Source organism: Camelus dromedarius, chromosome 14 (genome assembly GCF_036321535.1).
Source record: "Camelus dromedarius isolate mCamDro1 chromosome 14, mCamDro1.pat, whole genome shotgun sequence".
NCBI classification, from domain to species: Eukaryota; Metazoa; Chordata; class Mammalia; order Artiodactyla; family Camelidae; genus Camelus; species Camelus dromedarius.
The window spans coordinates 39,136,140-39,157,364 of NC_087449.1; the positions used below are offsets into that span (position 1 = coordinate 39,136,140).

Here is a 21,225-nt window from a genome sequence, read left to right on the forward strand (position 1 = left end):
TCTCAGACCATTCTGCTCTTAGACAGATATTCCTGGGACAGCTATATTTTATATATATATAAAATATATCATGTGTATGCTATCATGTGTATGCTATCTGTGGTGTGTTGTATGTCATTTACATGGTTACTTTTCAATTACCAAAATATCTCTTCTGATTCAAGAACCCTTTAAGGTAGAACAAGGATTACCTGCCACCTCCTGTTTGATATATGAGGAGCTGGGGCCCAGAAAAACAAAGCAGCTTACCCGAAGTGGCCCAGCTAGGAAATGACGAGCCAGAGCTTCTGGCTCCATGCTCCTGCCCTGTCACTGAACTGTTCTCAACCTCTCTATTCCTTGTTATCACTTCCCACTTGTAAATGTGCCACCAGGTGCCCCGCCCTTGGTGGAGCCTGTGTGGTCCTTCAGACTATGTCAACGTGGGCAGAGCCAGCAGGCAACACTCAGTAGAACTCAGCCCGGGCAACAGGGATCCTGGGTTCACCTACTCTCACAACAAATATTTATTGAGCCAGGTGCTACATGAGGAGGAATACTGGATAGAGTCACCCGGGGGGAGACAGACATGGGCCCATAGAGGTGGGACAGTTAAGCAAATAATTACAATACACTGTGATGAGTGTTTAAGAAAGGGGAAGTACACTGCCCCCAAGTCCATTAGCAGGGTGGATGAGAGCAACCTTGAGTGTACAGGTGTCTGCAGCCACCTGAACCTTGAACCAGGCCCCTATTCACGGCTCATTTAACCACCTGCCCACTGGCAGCTGCCCCTAGAAGGGTTAAAGCTTGAAGCGGAGAGTCAGCCTGCAGGTGCTGGTGACCAATTCTGCCATGGTGAGATTTCTCTAACCCTTATTTCTTTACCAACAAGCATTTCAGCATAAGAAGTAAGCTTCCGGGCTGGGAAGAGGAGAGAGGAGGCTGGCAAAAGATCCTGTCCAGGCCCTTCTCGGCAGTACAACAGCAATGAGAGGATGAGCTGGCTGGAGCCCAAGGAGCACCAAAGCGTGCACCCGCCTCCCTCACATCTGGCTAAGCACCGCGAACCCTCCTTGGGGCCGCCTCATAATTACAACTCTGCACCGAGAAAGGGGCAGTATGCACACACACAGTCAGCTGATGGGCAATAAGGGAGGAAAAGGGAAACAACCTGCGGAGAAGCAAAGGCAAAGAGGGGAACTAGAGGCAGCTGGACAGATCTCACCCACAGCAGGAGGCTGGAGGAGGAGGTACCGCCAAGACGGACCTGGGTCTTCACCCTTATCGTTCCGGCTCCTCAGTGGAGTCCCTCCTCTCCACTCACCTAGTCCTCACTCCCCTTCCTTCAAAGCCATACTCCCCTGGGAAAGCTTCCCTCTGAGACTCTCACTATAGGTGAAGGCTTCATAAACTTTAAGGAGCATATGAGAATCACCTGCTTGCTAAATATACAGATTTCTAGACCACATGCCTTGTGTTTCTGATTAGGAGGTCTGGTGTAGGCCCTGGGAATCTGCATTATAAATAACATTCTCCCCAACCCTACCCCACACCCTCCCATAAGTGATCAGGACACAAGTGGTTCTCAGATCACATTTTGAGAAACCCAGCCATGGGGATTACTCCCTCTCCTGAAATCCCAGAGCCCTTCTTGTCTGTTATTTTACACAAGCATTTCTTTTTCATATGTCATCCTAACTACTCACTTTAACTATAAGGCCCTCAAGAAGAGGAAGTATCATCTCCTACTTCTTTGACTCCCCTGCAAACATCTCTGAGCACAGCAGTCTACCCCCAGGAGCTCAGGAAATGCTGTGAACGTACAGCGATGATGGTGATAAGGGGTTGGGGGAAGGAAAACCACAACAGGGATGGCAGTCCCCGAGGCCCCGGCTGGAAGGAACTGTTTTTAGTATGCCTGCGTGTGCCAGGCTGGGACAACGGTTGGCTCTGCCTTCTTTTTTCCCTTCTTCAATAGTCTTGGCACTATATGCCTAACCTCCCTCATGAAAGTCAAGTCTGAACAAAGCACCTCCCATAAGAAACTTTGCCAAGAAATCCTGCCAAGGATCCCGGGTGCTATGTGGCTTCGTTTAATGGCCAGGAGTACCCTAGGTCCTGAGAGCCATCAGGTCTCCGTGCAGAGCAAAGTATAGAGCTGAGCATGAATTTAGTATAAAGCCCAGGGCCCATCAGCAGGGTCATGGTCCTCCTCTATTCAGCAAATATCTCCTGAGTGTCTGCTCGGTCCCAAGCTCGGTCTGGGTGCTTGTGGGTCTTAAGATAGCATACATCACCCTAAAGTATTTTATAGTGATGGATCTTTAGAGACTTACTTTAAAAAGCAAGACCCTAGGTGATGTTGGGTCTCAGAACCACATTAAGCACCAAAAGGACATTCTCAAGAATGCCTGGCTATAGGATGAAGTATAACAGAGACCCAAGGTCAAGTCTTGGACCCTCACAGAAAGAATTTCTATTCTTATTCACTATCGTGAGCAATCCTTGGCAACTCTGGAGTTCTTTCTTCCACACTCAGTTGCTATACTCTGTCCAGAAAAGCAAACTGCCACACCCAGCCTGTTGGAATATGAAACTCCTGGATTTTTCAGACATCAGCTTAAAGGTCACTCCCTCCAGAAAGCTATCCCCGACTCATAGACAAGATTAGGCGCCCATGCGTTTTATGTTTCCCCTATTAGAGTATTTTCACAACATCCTGCAATTGCATGTTAAGCTTTCAGCTCCACTGAGGCAGGGGCTCTAAACTATCTTGCTCATCATGGTACCCCCCAGCACCCAGAACAGTGTCTGGAAGGATGCAGGCACTCAGGAAATACTAGTTGAATGATTAAATGAATTGACAAGTGCATCATACTCCCTATCAGGATGGAAACTGAACCATGCCTCCTGTATTCTGCCAGTTTTACCCACAGTGCCACTAAAAACACCTGAGAAGAAGCAGCACCCTTCCTCCTGCAGTACCAGTATTTTATAGACGTGGAACAGAGGCTCACAGGATCACCCCAACACAGACTCCAAGAGGCACGTCCCACGATCAGAGATGGACACACACTCCAAAGTCAATGTAATGTTACCAAGAGCCTAAGAGTTATATCGGCCAGAAGCCACAATGGCAGCTCTATCACAGGCTCGATGGTACAATCTCTTCCCAGTCATTCAATGTCTCAGAGACCCAGCTTTTTCATGAAGAAGGTATTAGGTCCTTCAGCAGCAGGTACTCCCTTTAAATAAAGAAACAATGACAGTAAAAAGCTACCCACACCATGATGGGAAGTCGGAAGAGGAAGGCAGCATTTGCCAGGAGGCATCTCTGCGGTCAGGAAAGGGTTAAGCACACACACACACGTCTGTCTGGGATCTCATACCGTAAATCAGCCTTGACTGCTGCTCAGGCTGAATGAAGCCCCACCAGGTTGGCCTGTCAGGAAGGAAGCCCATGCATCCAGACTTTTGTTGTTCTAAGGATTTTTTTTTTTTTTTAATTTTACTGCTCAGGAAGGAAGCCGAAGCCTAGGCCCTAACTGCAGTCCTGCTGATTACTGACCCTCGCGTGTGCTCCTGCCTTCACCTCCCTATCTACCTCTCAGACCCAACTCCTTCCTTTCCTAGAGTTCCTTCCTAACTACAACTTTGCCATTTGGGCCTAAATCCCAGACTTTCCCCTCTTCTTCCAAAACCGAAAATGAAGAATGTTCAGGATTTCCCTTCCCACCTTCCATACACCTTCGTGTCTGTGTGTGTGGAAAGGACTGGGGATAGAGAGAGAGGAGAGTGAGTGCTCTATGATCTACATTTTGCCCCCTAAAGTGACCTGAACCCCTTCTCTTAAATGGAGCCATGAAGGAACTGATGGGGATGGAGGTATCAGACAACTGACCTCCAATGGCAATTTCTGCCACCTATATAGATAGGTGAACAGAAGACTTTTCAAATATGAGCTACTATATTTAAATAACAGACTCAGATTCAAGGTCCTCAGGCAGAGGGTCAGTCTTTTGCACTCCTATACTCAACTCCCCACCTCTCCCACAGACTTGCAGTCTTTCTCTGGTGTTTCCAAGCCCCCTGGGGCTTTCTTTCTACAAAGAGAAAAACACTGAGTTTATTTGTGTGCTCACGGTAATGGACAGCCCTCTTTTACTCCTAGGAGAATGCACACAGACACTATGGAAGAGGCCTGTCCCCGCCCAGCCCTGCCCTCCCCTTCCCCTGCTAATCCCTCCCCAGCAGCCCCCCCGCCCAGCTCAGTCCTGCTGCTGTATTTCTCTCCTGACCTACAAGGCCCCTTCAAGCCCCGTCCTAAGCCTCCCCCAAGCAGAGACAATCCATCATGCTGTGGGACTGTGACACACACAGATGGGGGAAGGTTCACAGATTTTTCTTCCATAGGCAAGAGGGGAAAAGTGTCTGTATAACTTAAAATCTGAGGACATACTACAAACTCTGGGACTTCGAATTCTAATACTAGTCAAGTACCATCACAGCAAATCTGATTATATATGGCCCAAACTTCTATCATACACAAATTCTAATGGCCGATTTACTTCCAATAATATTTGGTAATACAAAATTCCAGAATAAGAAAACATGATGGGATTCGGATTCTCTAACCTGGTCCACGGCCTAGATAACTAACCCAAGTCAAGTCCCTTCTTGACTCAGGGACTCAGTTTCTTTAACTATAATATTACCTTGGTTCTCAATAAAATGAAGGGAGAAAGAGGTCAGAGGGCCACCAGGGCTAATCCTGGTGGATGGATAATAATGAAGGGAGGTGAAGCAGCTGCTATCACAGAAAAGGGCTCTGAGCCTTCCTCCCTCCCTCTTTCCACATCACCGTAAGGCATAAGTGTGTGAAAGGATCCTACAGACATACTAGTCATTAATGACCCTGTGTTTGGTTACATCCGCGCTTCTAACAATGAAGACTGTATCACCAGATTGTCCTTGAAATAATAATAATCACCATGTATTGAACACCTAGTATGTGTGAGGAACTGTTCTAAGCATTATCTGTGTACTTAACCCTCATCCAGTCCTTTGCAATAATCCTTTCAGGTTGTATAATTCCCACTTAACAGGTGAGAATACTGAGACCCAGAGAGGCTAAGTAATTTGCCCAAGGGCACAGAGCAAGTAAGCTAAAGGGTCACGATTTTACTCCAGAGGCTGAACTCATAACTACTACGTTATATTGCCTCCCCCACCTTTGATCTGAAACACCTTCAAGTTGAGGTTCCAAGGGGCAAATATAGCATTTATTCCTCTAACAGGTATTTATTATGCTAGGCCACTCTGACTCAGTTTAAATCAAACCCTGAAAAGCAGGGTCAAGTGAGAGCAATTAGGATTAGCTAGCACCTAAATGGGAATCATATACCTGAAAATAAAGCAAAGGTCTCTTCAGCGCTGGCCCTTGCCCCCTCCCTACAGCTTTCTGACTGTCTGCTGCTCTAAGATGGATGCAAAGCCGTAAGTCTCAGCCTGCAAATGAATTTCAGTGGAAAAAGACAACTCTTGCCTGGTGAGTCACACTCAGGCTTACCGGGCTTGATTTCTCATGAGACTGTACCAGGGGAAGTGGTAGAGGGCGTGCTTAGCACGCACAAGGTCCTGGGTTCAATTCCCAGCACCTCCTCTAAAAACAAATTAGTAAATAAACTTAATTACCACCCCCCCCAAAAAGAGAAATCTCATGAGACTGTACCAAAAGGTACCCTAGACTTCCCTAAAGCTCCATGTCTGCTGAACAGAATGTACTGGATGCAGCACCATTATCTCCCCCCAAACACACAACTTTCATTTCCTTTAGGTCATCTTCAATCAGAACACATTCCACAGAGAAAACTGATGGTCAGACGTCTGAATTGCCAGATGGTTGTATGTGTCTACAAATCCTCACATCATTGTCTGTTTCCAGCTCTATTCAGAATCTAGGTAGGAACTTTCTTTCCTAAAACATACACCAAGAGCAGATCCGTATTTGTGGAGATCCATGATAGGGATGTAATGCTGTGGGAAAACATTTGGGAAGGGGACAGACTCCAACCTTAGGTTTCTAGAAAGTTAGGAAAGATGAGCAAATTTTAAATTATATTTTAAGTTATGAAAGATGTTTTAAGCAAAATAATCAACAAAATAAATCTACATTTGAGAGAGGTAACTGCACATAATTTGAAAAACTCCCTTTGTCCTTATCAAACCTCAAGGCATATAAATATTCTTTCTTCAAACATCTACACCTTTGAGATAGTACAGTCTTATGATACTATCTGGTGCAATGCTTAAGAGTGGCAAATTGATGAAAACTTAAAGTAAAAATTAGACTATACTCACCGCCATCAATATATTCAATATGCAACTAACACTTACTGAACCCTTTGACTGGCACTGATGCGAAAAAGAATTAACTAAACGTTAAAATGTGATTGAGATAATAGAAAAGTCTGATCCGTTGGGTAAGACTGGAAGGGAATGAATTGCTCCTGTTTACTTAGCATCTACCAGGTTTACTGATTCATACCACTGCCTCCCATTTCTCCAGGCCTAAACCCATAGTTTCAACTCGGGATCTTTTCCTGCAAAAAGCGTAACAGAGAAACTAAGTGGGTGAAAGTTCTTTTGCAGAAAATTCTCCTCCTTGCCCCAAATAAACAGATATTTAGAAACTTTCACCCTGAAGCACACACTCTGAAGTTCCAAAGCATAAAAACAGTCTTTTCAACCACAAATGGCACAACTTAAATGGCATTTTTCAAAAAATTTAAGGCATTTAAGCTACTATATAGTAATGTTATTCTTAGGTTTGCAGCTCACCTCTCATTAAGAGGGATAAAATGACACTGGGAAATGCTGTGGAACTGTCTGAAGAGAATATTTAAATCCAAAAATTACTGTTATTTTGGTGTGAAAATCGTGTGGGTTTTACAATAAAATGTATCATCACTCCAAATCTCAAGTATTTATAAAGAGGACATTCCAGCATGTGCTCTGATATTTATTGACCAGATGGATGTGGTTAAAGAGTTAAAAATATGAAAAACCATCATAAAAATATAAGTATTAAATGTACTGTCACCCCAAACCGCGAGTATTTATAAAGACTACGTTTCAACGTGTGCCAATATTTATTAACCAGATGGGTGTGGTTAATATGGGTTAAAAATAAGAAAAAACAGCATAAAAATATAATTCTATTTTTCAGTTTCCTCTTCCCTGCCTAATGAGGAAAGGGGATGGGGAGGGAGAACAACTTTTGTTATTTGGATACAATGTGTGTGTTTTGTTTTCAAACAAAAAACGGCCACCAAATAATCAACCTGGGGCGGCTGACCGGAAGGCAGCCCCGGAAAACTTCCCGTGGGAAGAGTTCCAGAAATTGCCCGGACATTAAAACGAGTCCCGCTGTGCTGGCTGCGAGCCTCAGACGGTCAGAGGCGACCGCAACTCGCCTCGCCCGAATACCAGCCATCCTGACGATTCACGAACCCCTGGACTTGGGAAACAAGTCCCCAGAACGTTTTACAGACTTGGAAAAACAATAGGGGGAAAACGTTTCAAACCTGCGGGAGAAATCGCAAAGTCCTCGGGTGCCGAGGGCAACGCTAGATCCAGATGTGCACACGTCCATCCTCCCTGCTCTACGCGCCCGGGCGCCCTCCGCGCTCCCGCCTCCCACAGCGTTGCCCCCACGCCCCCTCCCCCGCAGTGTCCCCTCTCTTCCTCACTCTGCCACCCGCCCAGCTGCAACTCCTACCGGGTCCCGCATCACCCCGACCTCCGCGTGGGCGCGCCCCCTCCCCGGTCACACCTCCTCCCACCCCCTCCCCGGAACCCCACTCTCTGCGGCTCGGACGGCGTACAGGAAACTGGCCCAGGGCTCGGTTCTCAGTGCAACCTGGGGGCGCTGGGCGTGGAGGGCGGGGAGGGAGTGGGGGCCCTATCGGCCCCCGAGTCCGGCCACGGACAGTGGCGGCGACGGCGGTCCGGGGCTCGCCCGGCCCGGCGGCAGCGCCCGGAGTTCTCCCGCAGCCTGCAAGTCCGGCCGAGCGACGGCGAGGTCACCAACATTTCTGAAACCACTTGAACGCCATCTCCGTGGCGGAGACTAGTGGGTCCTTTTCAAATGAGCCAACGGGGCCCACTATGTGGTTCGTCCTCCCCCCGGGCCGGCCTCGCACCTTCCCTCGCCCCCTCCCCCAAACGATCAATTACCAGCCACCCTTCTGCCTGGAGCGGCGAGGGGCTGGCTGGCGGCCGCGAGGAAACGGCAGCCCGGATCACTTCTGCATGACAATTGATGGGAGGGAGGGCGCGAGGCGAGGAGGGAGGACGGCTGCGGTGTCCGTTTTCTCACCATGGTGATTAGGCATTCCGGCCGTGCGAAGAGGCAGCCGCCGACCAGAGCGGCGCGGCGTGGAGCGAGGGCAGGGGAAGAGAGCGGGAGCGGGAGCGGGAGCGAGCCCAGCCGCCGGGCGGGCGGGCGAGCGGAGCGCCGAGCCAAGCCTAGCCAGGCCAGATGGCTCTGCAGCCATCAGGGACTGCTTCCGTCCAGCCCGGCCCCACTTTAGCTGTGCAAACATTTCTTTATCCCAACAAGACAATTAAACCCAGCAGCATGAAAAGGAGTCTCCATGACTGTGTTGGGAGTGAACAACCAGAAACAACCACACACATCACAGGAGTTCTTGCCCCCTCCACCCCCACCCACCCAGGAGAGGAAGGGAAAAGGGACTCCGGGAGAACCCCGGGAGCAGCTAAGCCTACAGTCAGGCTACGTCTGGTCAGTTAGTACAGAGGGTACCATCTGACACATATCCTCTGGTGATGTGCTCACCCCTTCAGAGTGGTCATCTGCATCAGCTACAATCCAGAAGTAGAGCCTGGTGACCTGAGAACTACTCCAAACATTCTACCCAGCAAGAGCAATTCTCCTAAAAGCCCACATTAGGGTCCCTACCCACCCCAGTCCCAGAGCCCTTGGGAAGTAGCCCCCCTAACACACCAGCCTCATGATGTAGCTGGCCCTCCTCATTCCAGGTTGCCCTGGGCCTATGGGGGCTCAGTTGATTTGATTCTTAGGACAAAGGGTCTTCAATGATACGTGCCTTTGCAAAGACACATTTCAGAGTACAAAATACCATCTCCTACCCAGGGCTTTTCAAATTTGAATGACTTTCCAATACACCAAAGATGAGAGCAAAGCAGAACATCAGACAACTGCTGTGAGCCACCTAATTTCCTGCCTACCTGAGAATCTGTTTGACCACAGGGAAAGGCCAAGGAAAGAGGGCCCCTTAGGGTCAGTGCCCAGTGCCCATCACCAAGGTGAGCCATAGGGCAAGGCCTGCCATCAACCCCAAGGGCAGTCCTGGTTCCTCTCAGCCCTCAGGGTGGGCACACATTCTAGCCAACTCTGATTTGGGCTGAGTGGATAGACTGCCAGGCTGGCCAAAGACTGTGTCACCCAGACAGGAACTGGACACAGGAATGGTCTACAGAGAACAATCAGGAAATGCACATGATAGGAGCCAGAGTGCTAAGGGGGTAATAAATGTATAGATTCTAGTACAAGGCAGCAGACAATACTTATCTTCCCTTTTGTTGTAAAGTTTCCTTAATGAGGAAATGTTTATTTTAAAAGCCCTGGGAAACATATCTGTAGACACTTCATATGTAAGACACACGTGGACTATTTGTAATTGGTCCATAAATTTTCACATCATTTCCCTGGACAAGGAGCCTTGGAGACGGGTTCAGGGAATGACAATAAACAGGAGTTACCTCAGTCCCCTTCCTGGGGAATTATGCATCCTCCACGAATGGCTTCTCACAAAACACTTCTCCCCTCTTCCAGGGCACATAAGTTAGTCCTGTTGAATAAAGGCTTCTTTTTTCCATAGAGCCCAACACCTACCTCAGGAATCACCTGTGATGGCAGGTAGATGAACAGGCAAGCAAACTGGAATCATCTACTGGGAGAGACGATACTTTACCCAAGTAGCTACATTTCCTTCTACAAAAAATGCATATTTAATCACAAAAGAAATCCTGCCTATCAGCACCCAGATTTAAGGAAAGAACATGTGTGCATTACACCATGTCTGCAGGCCCCTCTTTCAAATGCTCTCAGATGTGGATATATCTGCATATGGATGCAGTGTGTGAGCAGGGGTGGCTGTGACAGTAAAAACCGTCAGTGTTTCCACTGTAAAACTGATTTTTCATTGACCTAAAATTCAGTCATAAAACTTCTACTCTAAGTACCCATACTAACCCCCTCCCCCAACAAAACCCTAAAGTTCCATGCTTATTTAGGAGTTTAACTGTTGTATTTAATTAAAATTTTTTTTTATATTTTATGAAAAAAAATTTTATGTATATGAAGAGAGTGGAAGTCAGTCAACCATACCAAAAATTTACTCTAAATTTTAAGGATGAAAAAAACCTAAAACAAAGGGGGAAGGGTATAGCTCAGTGGTAGAGTGCAGGCTTAGCACGCACAAGGTCTTGGGTTCAATCCTCGGTACCTCCACCAAAAGTAATAGACAGATAAACTTAATTACTTATCCCTCCCCCCAAAAAACCCCATAAAATATACATGGTTCATTTTGGCAATCTGGGCAAAAGCCACTGTAACCTACTACTTTGCTCTTTTGAACACTTTCTATCTTCTCTCTTCTCGCCTCCTCACCCCGGTCACGGCCCTATCTGCCCCTCAAGCTCTTCCTTTGGAAGCAGTCTTGTATCCTGTCACTTGATTATCTGAGAAATATTACTTATTTCAAAACGGTTCTGTAGGGAGGAACTGAAAGGCATCTAGTGGGAATAATCAGGCCTTCTAACAGCCCTTAAATATGTATTTACATAAAACAGACCATAAATATTCCGACACATGTCGACATATGACAGGAGCCAAGAAAGCTGCAGCAGACTTTGTCACAGTGCCTCTTCAACCCTTCCCTACAGAAAAATGTTTCTCCGGCTTTCCAAAAACTCAAAATCAAAAGCACAAATGCTACCCAGTATAACCCTGTGAAGGCTGCTATACTACCCAGGAAAAGGAAAAGAGAAAGGAGCACAAATCCAGGGTTATCACAGGGAAACGGTCTTCTATTCACTTTGCACCTTTACTTGTTATTAAAGATCAGTCACGAATGCAACTCTACAAAATCATGTGAGTGGACTAACATCCTACACTGAGAGACACGCCTCTAGGTCTAATGTGTGTATAAGAGAAAAAAAGAGAGCACAAAATACTCACTAGAGAGGGATATTTTAAACAAATAAAAGGGGAAAGGGCTCCAATGTATACAACACTACAATCTGAAATAAAGAAGTTTCCCCACCCTTCTGATCAGAATCTCATTAATTTCAAGGTCAGAATTCCATTTCACTTTGGGAGACAGACTCATTTAATTTTTCTCCACCCAGGCGTACTCCTGTGTGAGGGATCCATCTCCATGGGGGCCGGCACCTCACACAATGCAAACCAGGCAAAGGGAAGAGTTATGGCTTTGACACTCGGAGGGGAATGGATAGCCACATCTACGAGTTCTGACTTAACGAACAAGCTTCCTCCTGCTCTGGGGGTCTGATTCAGTTTTGGGCTAAAAAAATGGCAAAATGGAGACAAGCTGGATTTGTTAGGAGAGAAGAAAGGGATCTTGATCTCCAGGTGTTACTTTGTGGCATGTTAGTTTTACGAGGATTTCATTTTCAACTTGTATTTGGAGGGGAAAAAAAAAGCAGAATCTGTCACCCCCAAAGCCAGGGCAGTTTTGGTCGAAGGTCAGATTAAAGCTAGCCCTGATCACTTGCACGTTGACAAATGAAAACTCAACTCAGCTCAACTAAAATGAAACAGACCGCCGCAATGCCAATCCATGTTCAGCAAGTATATCCTCAAAGCAGGATCATCACACACATGTGCGCACACGCACACACACATGCACATCAGCTGTACAGAAAGGGAAAGTGTAGAAGAGGTGCTAAAGCAAAAGACAGAGAGAGAGAACACGGGCAGTTGTGCTGTCAGATAGCAGCCTTTTCCCTTAAATGGGGAGGTCTTGGGCTTACAGACGCTGACATAAAAGACACACTGGCAACATATTTCAAAACCAAAGAGGGATGGATTTACAAGGCAGGTTGATTTTATGATGACTTTTATTGAAAAGGTACGCTGGGCTTAGGCAGATGCCTTTTAGCGAAGGAAAGTTAACACAGTGCCTAATTCAAGGAGACAGCCTGAGGAAGCAGTGCCGACAGGGGAGAGAGCTGCAACGTCTCTATTACTCTCCTCGGCATCATAAAGAGAAGAGAAAAAAATGGCATTCGTGGTAGTGGTTGTAGAGAAGACGGGAGCACAAAAAATAGAGAAGAGGGGAAAGCAAACCTCAGATGTAGTTTTCTTAAGAAAATAAAATGAAGCAAATCTTAGAACAAAGGCTTGGGTAGAAAAACACCCTCAGTTCATAAATTCTCACCAGGCTTGAAGAAAACTGCTCTGTGGGGTCTACCCATAGTCCAAAAGCTTCAAAACACAATTATTTTCTGATTATATTAGAGGACGAGATGGCAGGGTTCAATGCTCCTAGTCTACAAGTTTCAAATAAAGGTTTAGCTCCAACTATTAGTGAGGGTAGCTGAAGCCTAACAAGGCACTTGGAGAACACGAGAAAGCTGTTCCAGAAGCAAAAATTACTAATAGTTGTGGCATCGAATCTGAAGGAGTTGCACAGGTCAACCATGTCTGGTCCTAAAAGTGAGCCCCAGGATAAGCAGCCAGCAAACCTGTTAAATCCCAAGAGAAGTCAGCTCTCTAGCCTTGCAATCGCCAGGAAAACACAGCTGCTTGAAATGCTTTATGGTGATTGACGACACCTTTGTCCGTCTCTGAAAAACAGCCTGATTTGGACAAGGCCTGAGAGTTGTGAAAATAAAATCACGTGGGGTCTGCTGGCTGTGATACAATGGAAAAGCTAAAAAATAATACTGAGATCAGAGAAACATAGTGAGGACAGCAAAGACAGGACGGCTGGACGAGTTTCTTCAGGTCCTCCAAATCCCCTAGGAACCTACGTTTTCTAATGAGATGACATTCACTCCAGTACGTATATGGCACCCTCTCCACTCCAGAGTCCCCAGAGAGTGAGCCCATCACAGCCTGGAGAGAAGCACAGTACAGGCCAACATGCCTGTGGCCACCTTCAGAAAAATATTTCCTACAAGAACTATCAATGCTCATTGACAAGAGACAAATAAATGTCAGCACTCCATAGCTATCGAATGGGAAGGGGTTGGCCCTTCCCGTGCCACCGACCTGTTGAATCCTACGGTAAGGCAGGGCTCACTGGGGTTCAGGGAGGGCGGCACCAAAGTACTTACATCTGTCATTCCGATCCTCTGGGCTCGATGAGGCTTCTCGATCAGAAATGAGGCCAGAGACAGCAAAAATCTTCTTCCCAGTGTCGTCAACCTTAAGTGAACCGGGGGAGCTAGATGGCAGCTGTGTCCCAAAGTCATATTCCTTGCCATCAGCATCTGAGAAGCGCAAGTGGGGAGACTCTGTGTCATGGCAGTTTTTAAGTCGCTTGGCCGGTGTAAAGGCTGACTGATAACTCTCCCGGTCCTCAGTGGAGGCAAAGGGACGGAAGGCCCCCACTCCACTATGGTTCAGCATACTGATTGGGGTGCAATCTAGATTTGGGGGGGCAAACTGCGGGTGGAGATGTAGTAAAGAAGGGGGAAAATCACGATTGGCAAAAGTGCCCGGCACCCCACCTTGCCGGTGGTACATAGAGGCAAAGGTGTAGGAACCATTGGTGAATGGAATATGCACATCCTTGTCTACTGAGACAGGTACACCAAAGGGTCGTGGCTGCTGACAAGGGATGGAAGCATCACGGCTGGCCTCAGCCGTGGACGCCAGGACCATCAGTGCTGGGGATGCCAGCGGGTTGGGGAGGTAGGAAGAGTTCTCCATCTTGAAGGCTGCCCGGTGTAAGTCCATCGGAGTCTCTTTCTGTGGCCGGCGTCACACAAGAAGCAGTCTTCCCTGGGAGGGAGTGGCACCTGGGATCAGGGCAGGGAATATTACTGGGGAATCATCCCCTTCTAAGACCTGTGGAAACAGCAAAGAGAAAAAAACGAGGGGGAGGAAGGTCAGGGGGAGGAAAAAAAAAGGGAAACCCCAAGTGATCGAAACACCATCCTTCTGCTTACAGATGCTCGGGCAAGAGACACCACAGGCTTTAGGAGCCAGTGGGCAGCAGCATCAGACCATTTTCATTCAGGAAAATCAATAGACAACTTACTGTGATGTACGCGTAGCTGACTTTGGTCCCTACACGTTCCGGGTGAAATGCGCCTGAGCCCAGCAAAGGAAAAAAAATCATAAAACCTCCAAATACAATATTCCCTGAGCAAATGAGCTTTGGAAGGCCAAGTCACCCAGTAGATTAGGTGGGGGTCTATATTTTAAAGGGCCTCCACCTGCATACACTACTCATAGCAGGCCTGATGTTCAGAGACCAGGTTCTGCCCATACAACCCCCCCCTTCTACATCCTCTCTTTATCTTCCCTAACAATTCTCTGATATGGAAAAACCCCTAAATCAAGCACATCTAGACGATGAACATCTCTACGTGTTAGTTGGTACAAATTGTACATGTGAATAAATCACACTCATTGGCACATATATAAACACACATCCCCATGTATCATCAGAGACTGTTTCCAGAAAGAAGTACTATGTGAAGAAACAAAAGCAGCATTATTTTTGATCCACACCCCTCTAATCACATAGGCTTTCTCTTTTCTGAGGAGGAACAAAACCTTCATCAATAAAGTGCCTGGCGTCTCTGACAATATTTAAAAACATAATGAGTGCCTTTGGCATATGTTCTCTAGAAGCGTCTGCCTTCCAGGGGCAGCAAAGAACGGATTGGTAATTTTAGTTACTAATGCACTCACTCTTAAGTAGATTTGTAAACTGCCTTGAATTTGCCATTAACATTTAGAGCAAAATGTTAACAAAATTTCTGACTTATTTTCCTCTGCTTATTGGCCGTGTCAGAGTTGATGTCCGCTCAAGGCCCCTGGAACATGCTGGAGTTCAGAAAGACTTCTTTCAATTTCCCTTTTAAATTTAGGCTGTACATTTCCACAGCCACTGATTCTGTTTCAAAATTTATTTTGAGTGGGAGATGTGAGAGGGCTGTATATAAAAGTCAGGATAACAGAAAATGAATACGAGGACTTATTAGCTTCAAAAATATCCACTAAAAAAAAACTTAACAAAACTCAAAGTGTAACCAAAAAGCACCATCTGCTGCAAATTATAACCTCTAAATTGTGAGTCATGTCTCAAATAAGACTTACCCCAACCCTTAAAAAAAAAAACCCACCAAGATAAAGGAGTATCTTTCATATTCCCTCAAATAGAGAAGCCTCAGTTAAGCAGTGGATGGATCCTCCCGGCTTAATGCAGTGCATAGAGAGTATTTCCTTCTCCCATCCTGTAGCAGACATGTCAATGACTGTTATTAATTGGGAAGATGAGTGCACACCATCAGACTGCTTCCTCATTTGGCACCTTTCCTTATAGACATCATTGCTAAATTACCAGATTATGTATCTCACATTAACGGATTTTTCTCTCTTCCAAATTTTAAATAACTTTCCTGTCAAGTTATAGCAGTGCAGGGAATGATCTGCCAAGGACAGCCAGTTAGCCTGACAAGTCTGGGAATCCTGTTCTTGGCTGTTTTCAAGTCAGATTAATGGTCATACAACATGGATGCTTTGAAAGTGGGTCTAAGGCAGTTCCGAGGGTTCTAAGCAGCTCCTCACAACAGAAATAAGGAACTATTTGTCCGTTGAACAAGCAGTCCTACATGAGGCAAGCTGGAGAAAAGGGCAAACATAATACACTAGAGGCAGGGGTGAAATGTTTTCATCCCAAAATAACCATCACCCAGAGGATTCACTTTTTATTTTTACTTCCTGGATCACCTCATTATGTTAAATGAGTTTCATAAATTAGTAATCTGGCGACAGCACCGGACACTCCAGCAGAACACGGTGAATCACTCCAACCTGGTTATTCATTTGAAACTTCATTATACTGAAAATAAATCAACAATATTTTCCCAGGCCACATCTCTTTTACTCCACTGTGTGGGCGTTGGTCTCTGTGGGGGAAGGGGGAGTGCTGTTTTTCTCTTCCCTTTTCTTTCTTACCCCCTCCTCACATTAACAACTTGTATAGATGAGGCTTCAGCAGACCACAGTCATTATGAAAATCTATAGTTAATACACTCCCAATGTCAAAATGTCATGGGTTTAAACACAGAACCCAAAATAAGAAAACTAACTTACCCTCTTAATTAAAAAAATATGGATTGTAAGATAATCAGTTTGATGGAGCATTTGGGTGACTGTAAAGAACCGGGCAAAAGGAAAGTAAGTAACTGTTACTTTTCTGCCTCTATGCTGATTTTTTTTAATTTAGCACTTCGTGCAAATCCAGATTAAAATAACTCCAGCTATTGATCCGAGCAGTGGAATTGACATTAATTTTAGTTCACTTCTCACTTTGCAAAGGGATCAATAGGAAGTAATAACAGCTGACATCCCCGCTGAAAGGAGGAGAAAGAAGGGCTGAAGACAGAAATCGAAAAGCAACCAAATAAATCATCAGCTACTTTTCCACGGCATCAGACAAACTCCAAACAGACTGCAAAAAGTCTTTGTTGAATTAACTAAACAAGGAGGAGGGATCAATCCACGAAGCTAAATAAATTGTCTGGCAGGCAGTGAGGTTGGACGGAGGGACCAACAAATACTGAGTTTTAAAAATTTCAAATCCTTGACGTGATGGGTTTGGTTCAGGGATGTATGGGTGGGAGTTTGTTAAATCACATAACCGACCCTGGTTTAAAGTGATTAGAAAACGCCAGATAACTGAATAATTAGTGAGATTACTAATTGCGTGGTTAAACATGCCAGAACCAAGACAAATGAAACGAAGAAGCTGGCGTTTGGAACGTGAGGATGTCTGAAGCTGGGCTGATGCGCAGCGCTCCGCGCTCTCCGGCGCGAACTAGCCACTTCGCACTGAAAAACCGAAAGCCAGGGAGAAAGTCTCAGCGAGCCGGCAGTCTCCCACCCCAGCCTGGGACCATCCCTGTCCAGGGTCTGGGCTTCCTGACCCGCGCCGGGAATCAGCGTAGAAGGAAGCGGCGCCGCTGCTGCTCCCGCTGCCTCCGGGAGCCAAACCCACTTGCAAATGACTGCCACAAAGAAAGCTGCAAAAGCCTCTTTCCCCGAGCCCGAGCCCGAGCTTTGAACGCCCACCAAACTGCGACTCTGCTGGCAATTAAAACGCACACACAACACTTCTCTGCTTATTACAACAGGTGACATTTTTGTGGTCTCTGAACCGTTTCCAAAAGCCAAGAATTAAAATCATGTAACAAATTAAACGATATTTTTCCTTTGCGTAAATAAACTTTTAAAAAATTAACAGGCAACTTAAAAAGCAAAGAACAATGGGAAATGGGGCCAGGGTAATGGTCGGCTGTGTAGAACTCAGGAAAGATTTTTTTTTTTTTAAGTTCACAGACTTCTTCGCTTGAAGAAAATTCCCGCACACCAAATGCCCAGGGGGTATTCGGAAACACCGCTCTAGCAGAAATTTTACCACCATATGCACGAGCTCAGGAAGCATAAGGCTAACGCGGTTCCAGGGCTGGGGCCAAAGCCTGCGTATCAGGCATGGCCGAGGATCCGTTCCCGGTTTGGATCCCGACTCAGGCCCGGCTTGGCCAGCGAGTGCGAATCTGAGCCCGCCCGGCCTGTCCGAGAGTGCGGGGCCACGGGGCTGCGGCTCAGCGCGCGGGTGCACAGTTCAGCCGCTAAGTCTTAACCTGGAAACCCAACTCTTTTAGGGAAACGGAGAAAGAAGAGGTGAAGGCAAAACCTACATAAACTTAGGGCCAACGCAGAGCCAAGCCCACCACTCCTTGGCCTGACCTCTCCCTTTGGCTTTTGGTTGCCTTTGCACAAAGAATACTTTAGGTCCCAACAACCTCCTCACGAAACATCTGTTTGTAACTTTGGGGAACCAGGGAGCCGGCCAGGGAAGAACCGCTAAATGAGAGGGGCCCTGGTCCGCCGCCGGGCAAAACCCGCGGGGCAGGGGCTCTGAGGAGGGTGCCTTCGATCAAAGTCCAAGGACTTCGTGCCCCTGAACAGCCCCGCCCCACGGTCCCGTCGCCGCGCGTCACTGCTTCGGAAGACAGCCACCGGGCTTCTGGATTTCGGGGCTCCTGCAAACGCGGGCAGGAGCGGGGTGGCTTGGCCCTCCGGGGTCCGGGACGGCGGGTCTGGGCTGCGGGAGGGAGGGCTCTGCCTCTCGCGCCGCGGCCTCCCGACCGCCGCACACGACGCTACTCGCAGAACAGGTGTGTGTCCCCACTCGCTCGGCGCCCGGCCCCGGCCCCGGCCCCGTCTGTCACCGGCGGCGCGGCGCCGCCCTGCCCTCGGCCTTTCCCCACTCGCCCTGGAGTGCGGAGGGAGAACTCAGGCCACTTTTGCCCGGTTTCCGCGGGCCGGGAGGAAAGGGAACCAGAGACGGCCGCATCGCTTTTCCTCGACGCTCCTTCCGCCTTTCCCTACTCGGCTCATTTTCCACTTGCGGGAAGAACCCCAGTCCGGCAGAGGGGGCCGGCACCCCTGCCCGCTCTGCTCCCTCCAGCCTGACCCGCCGTTTCCTCCCGGCCCGCCCTTTTTTCTCTTTATTTTTCCTTTCTTTCCCTTTTGCCCCTCAAGCCGAGTCCGGCGAGGAGGCGAGAGGCGAGACGTGGCTGGTGGGCATCATGGGCAGGGAGCGCCCGACTCTTCCCTCTGAGCTGCTACGGGACAGGAGGCGACGCGCGGGCTGAGACCCGGACTGCCGGCCCGGCCGGGCCAGGCGGGGCTGAGCCCCGCTCGGAGCGCCTCCGCCCATGCATCCGCCCAGTGCGACGCGCGCCGTGCTCGGGGCCCGGGCCCTGACCCTCCGCTGAAGCCGCGGCCAGGGCCCGAAGGAGCGCATTCTGAAAGGGAAGCGAGAGCTCTTCTCCTGCCTCCGGGCAGCCTGAACCCCAGCTACTTCGGGGCTACCGCGCGCCCTGGCCAGCCGGGGTCCACCCGTGCCTCGAGCTCTTGGAGGGGTTCCTGCAGAGGACAGACCCGGCATCCCCTCAGATGGCCTCACCACAGTGGGCGGCCTCGCCCGGGGGGCCACACGGAAGCTCTCCGCCCAAGTTTGTTGTGCCCTGGAAGAAAAGGCTTTCCCTTACAAAGCACAAAGGCGAAACGCCCAGGCCGAGCCCTGAAAAGCCCTGGGTTGGGGAGGGGGGCGGCCGGAGGCTCGGGAGCGCGGTGGCGGGGCCGGGCTCCGGGCGGAGAAGGTCGCTCCGCCGGGCTGACGAGCGCGGCGGTGGTGCCCACAGGACTGCAGCGTCCGGCGTGCTCGCTGAAAAGTTTTGTTCTCAAGTCGGAAGAAGAGAAATTGTTACTCAGTTTAAGTCAGGTCTAAGATAAAAATAAAACTACAAAAAGAGCCAAGCGCCGCTGTCTGTACGGCGGTCCTCCCACCCCGCTCGGTAGAACAGCTAGGAGACTCCTGGCCCCGAAAATCCCGGGAGACCCCTCACGAGTCGGGCTGCTCTGAGGCCAGGCCAGCGGGCCGAGCGGAGCGGGGAGTTTACCGGCTGCATTTAGAGCGATCCACCTCTGGGGCCAGCACCTGCCTCCTTCCTGCCCGCGGCGACTCCCCCACCCCCACCCCCACCTCCTCCACGCCCTTCACCCCCGCCTCCTCCAGGAAAGTAAGCCGAGCCCCCCGGGGGCCCCAGGCTTCCAGCCTCTTCTCGGGTACCCCACCGGGCTGGCCGTGTGTTGTGTGGGGGCGGCGAGGTCCTTTCTCATTCGGATAGCTCCTTCCCCGTCCCGCCCGCCAACTCGGGCTCCCCGCTGAGTACCACCCGGCCGGGGCCCTGCCGGAAATCACCGCGGGATCCACAGGGGAGCCCGGCTAGAGAGCATTCTCGCAATCGACCCAAACAAAGTGGGAATCTGGCATATTAAAAAAGATGGAGAAAAGAAGTCCCGCTCCCTTCCCTCGCTGCCCCTGCCCCCTCACCCTCCCTACTTGTCCAATTCCCGCGTCTGGTCCCTCCCCCTTGCACCCCCCCCAAATAAAACACATTAAGGAAAACTCAAGACGGAAAGTTTGAGTGAGGCAGCGCACGGAGCGCGCAGGGCACCGATGCCGGGAGGCAGCGTCGCGAAGCTCTGAGGCGCGCCAGCCCAGGTCCCGGCCCCTGCCCCTGCCCCTGTAGAGGGGGAGCCGCCCGAATCCCTAGGAAACCGACCTAGAAAGTTAGCCAGGTTCCTGAGCAACCCGGCTGCTCTGGCACCCACCCCTCTTGTGTACGCTTACGCATCCACACCCCTTTCTGGTCTCCATACTTGCCGTGGAAATTCCTTGGGAGAACGGTCGCACTTTTCAGGACACGGAGGGAAGGAGGCGGTGAGTGTGGTGCATGAAAAGTCCCGGGTGCTCAGAGCCGGCGGAGGCAGCGGCGGCGGCGGCGGCGGCAGCGGCAGCAGCAGCAGTAGGCGGCTGGCCCCGGGTTTGTGTTCGCGAGCTGCCTGGGATTGCATGTACAGATCAAGAGACTCGGTTGGTGTGAGAGAAGGAGCAGTGCTGCCTCTCAGCGCTGGCTCTAATCAGTGAATGAGCCTCCACTCTCCCAGGGACTCGGAGACACACACACGCGCGCACGCACACACACACACACGCACACGCACACATTCTCTCACACTCACACACATACAGGCACTCTGAGCACAGAATACATTAGGGCACTAAGGGACTCTGGGAAATGGAGTCCAGACCCAGGACACTCCTGGAGAACAGACCTGCTGGCCTTCACGAAAGAGCTGGAAAGTCTTGGGGTCGTGAGACACTGTGGAGATTGAAGAGAGCTCCTGCTTTTGTTCGCATTTACCCCCCTGAAAGATCTCAGTGGACAGTTTGGTGTTCTTCCTCCTCTCTTGAACCAAAAGTGACCAAGAGGAAATGGGTAAATCTTTAAGACTGACATTCTCTGCAGCTAAATGATTCCCAAACCCTGTCACCGTCATCAGCTCTGCCTTTTTCCAGA

General features: G+C 49.0%; 1 protein-coding gene across 2 annotated transcripts in view; it reads right to left on the reverse strand.

Moving 5' to 3' along the window:
* The window catches only part of RNF220 (ring finger protein 220), a 210,415-nt gene extending 189,624 nt beyond the window's left edge, over positions 1-20,791 (reverse strand). The window contains exons 1-2 of one of the 2 annotated variants that reach the window (XM_031465590.2): positions 20,532-20,791; positions 13,393-14,128 (exon numbers count right to left, since the gene is read on the reverse strand). In XM_031465590.2, coding sequence (XP_031321450.1) covers positions 13,393-14,017 — 625 coding nt within the window. In that variant the 5' untranslated portion in view covers positions 14,018-14,128; positions 20,532-20,791. The remainder of the gene's footprint in view (positions 1-13,392; positions 14,129-20,531) is intronic. The other variant, XM_031465589.2, reaches the window with a different exon arrangement.
* Between the last annotated feature and the right edge of the window lie 434 nt (positions 20,792-21,225).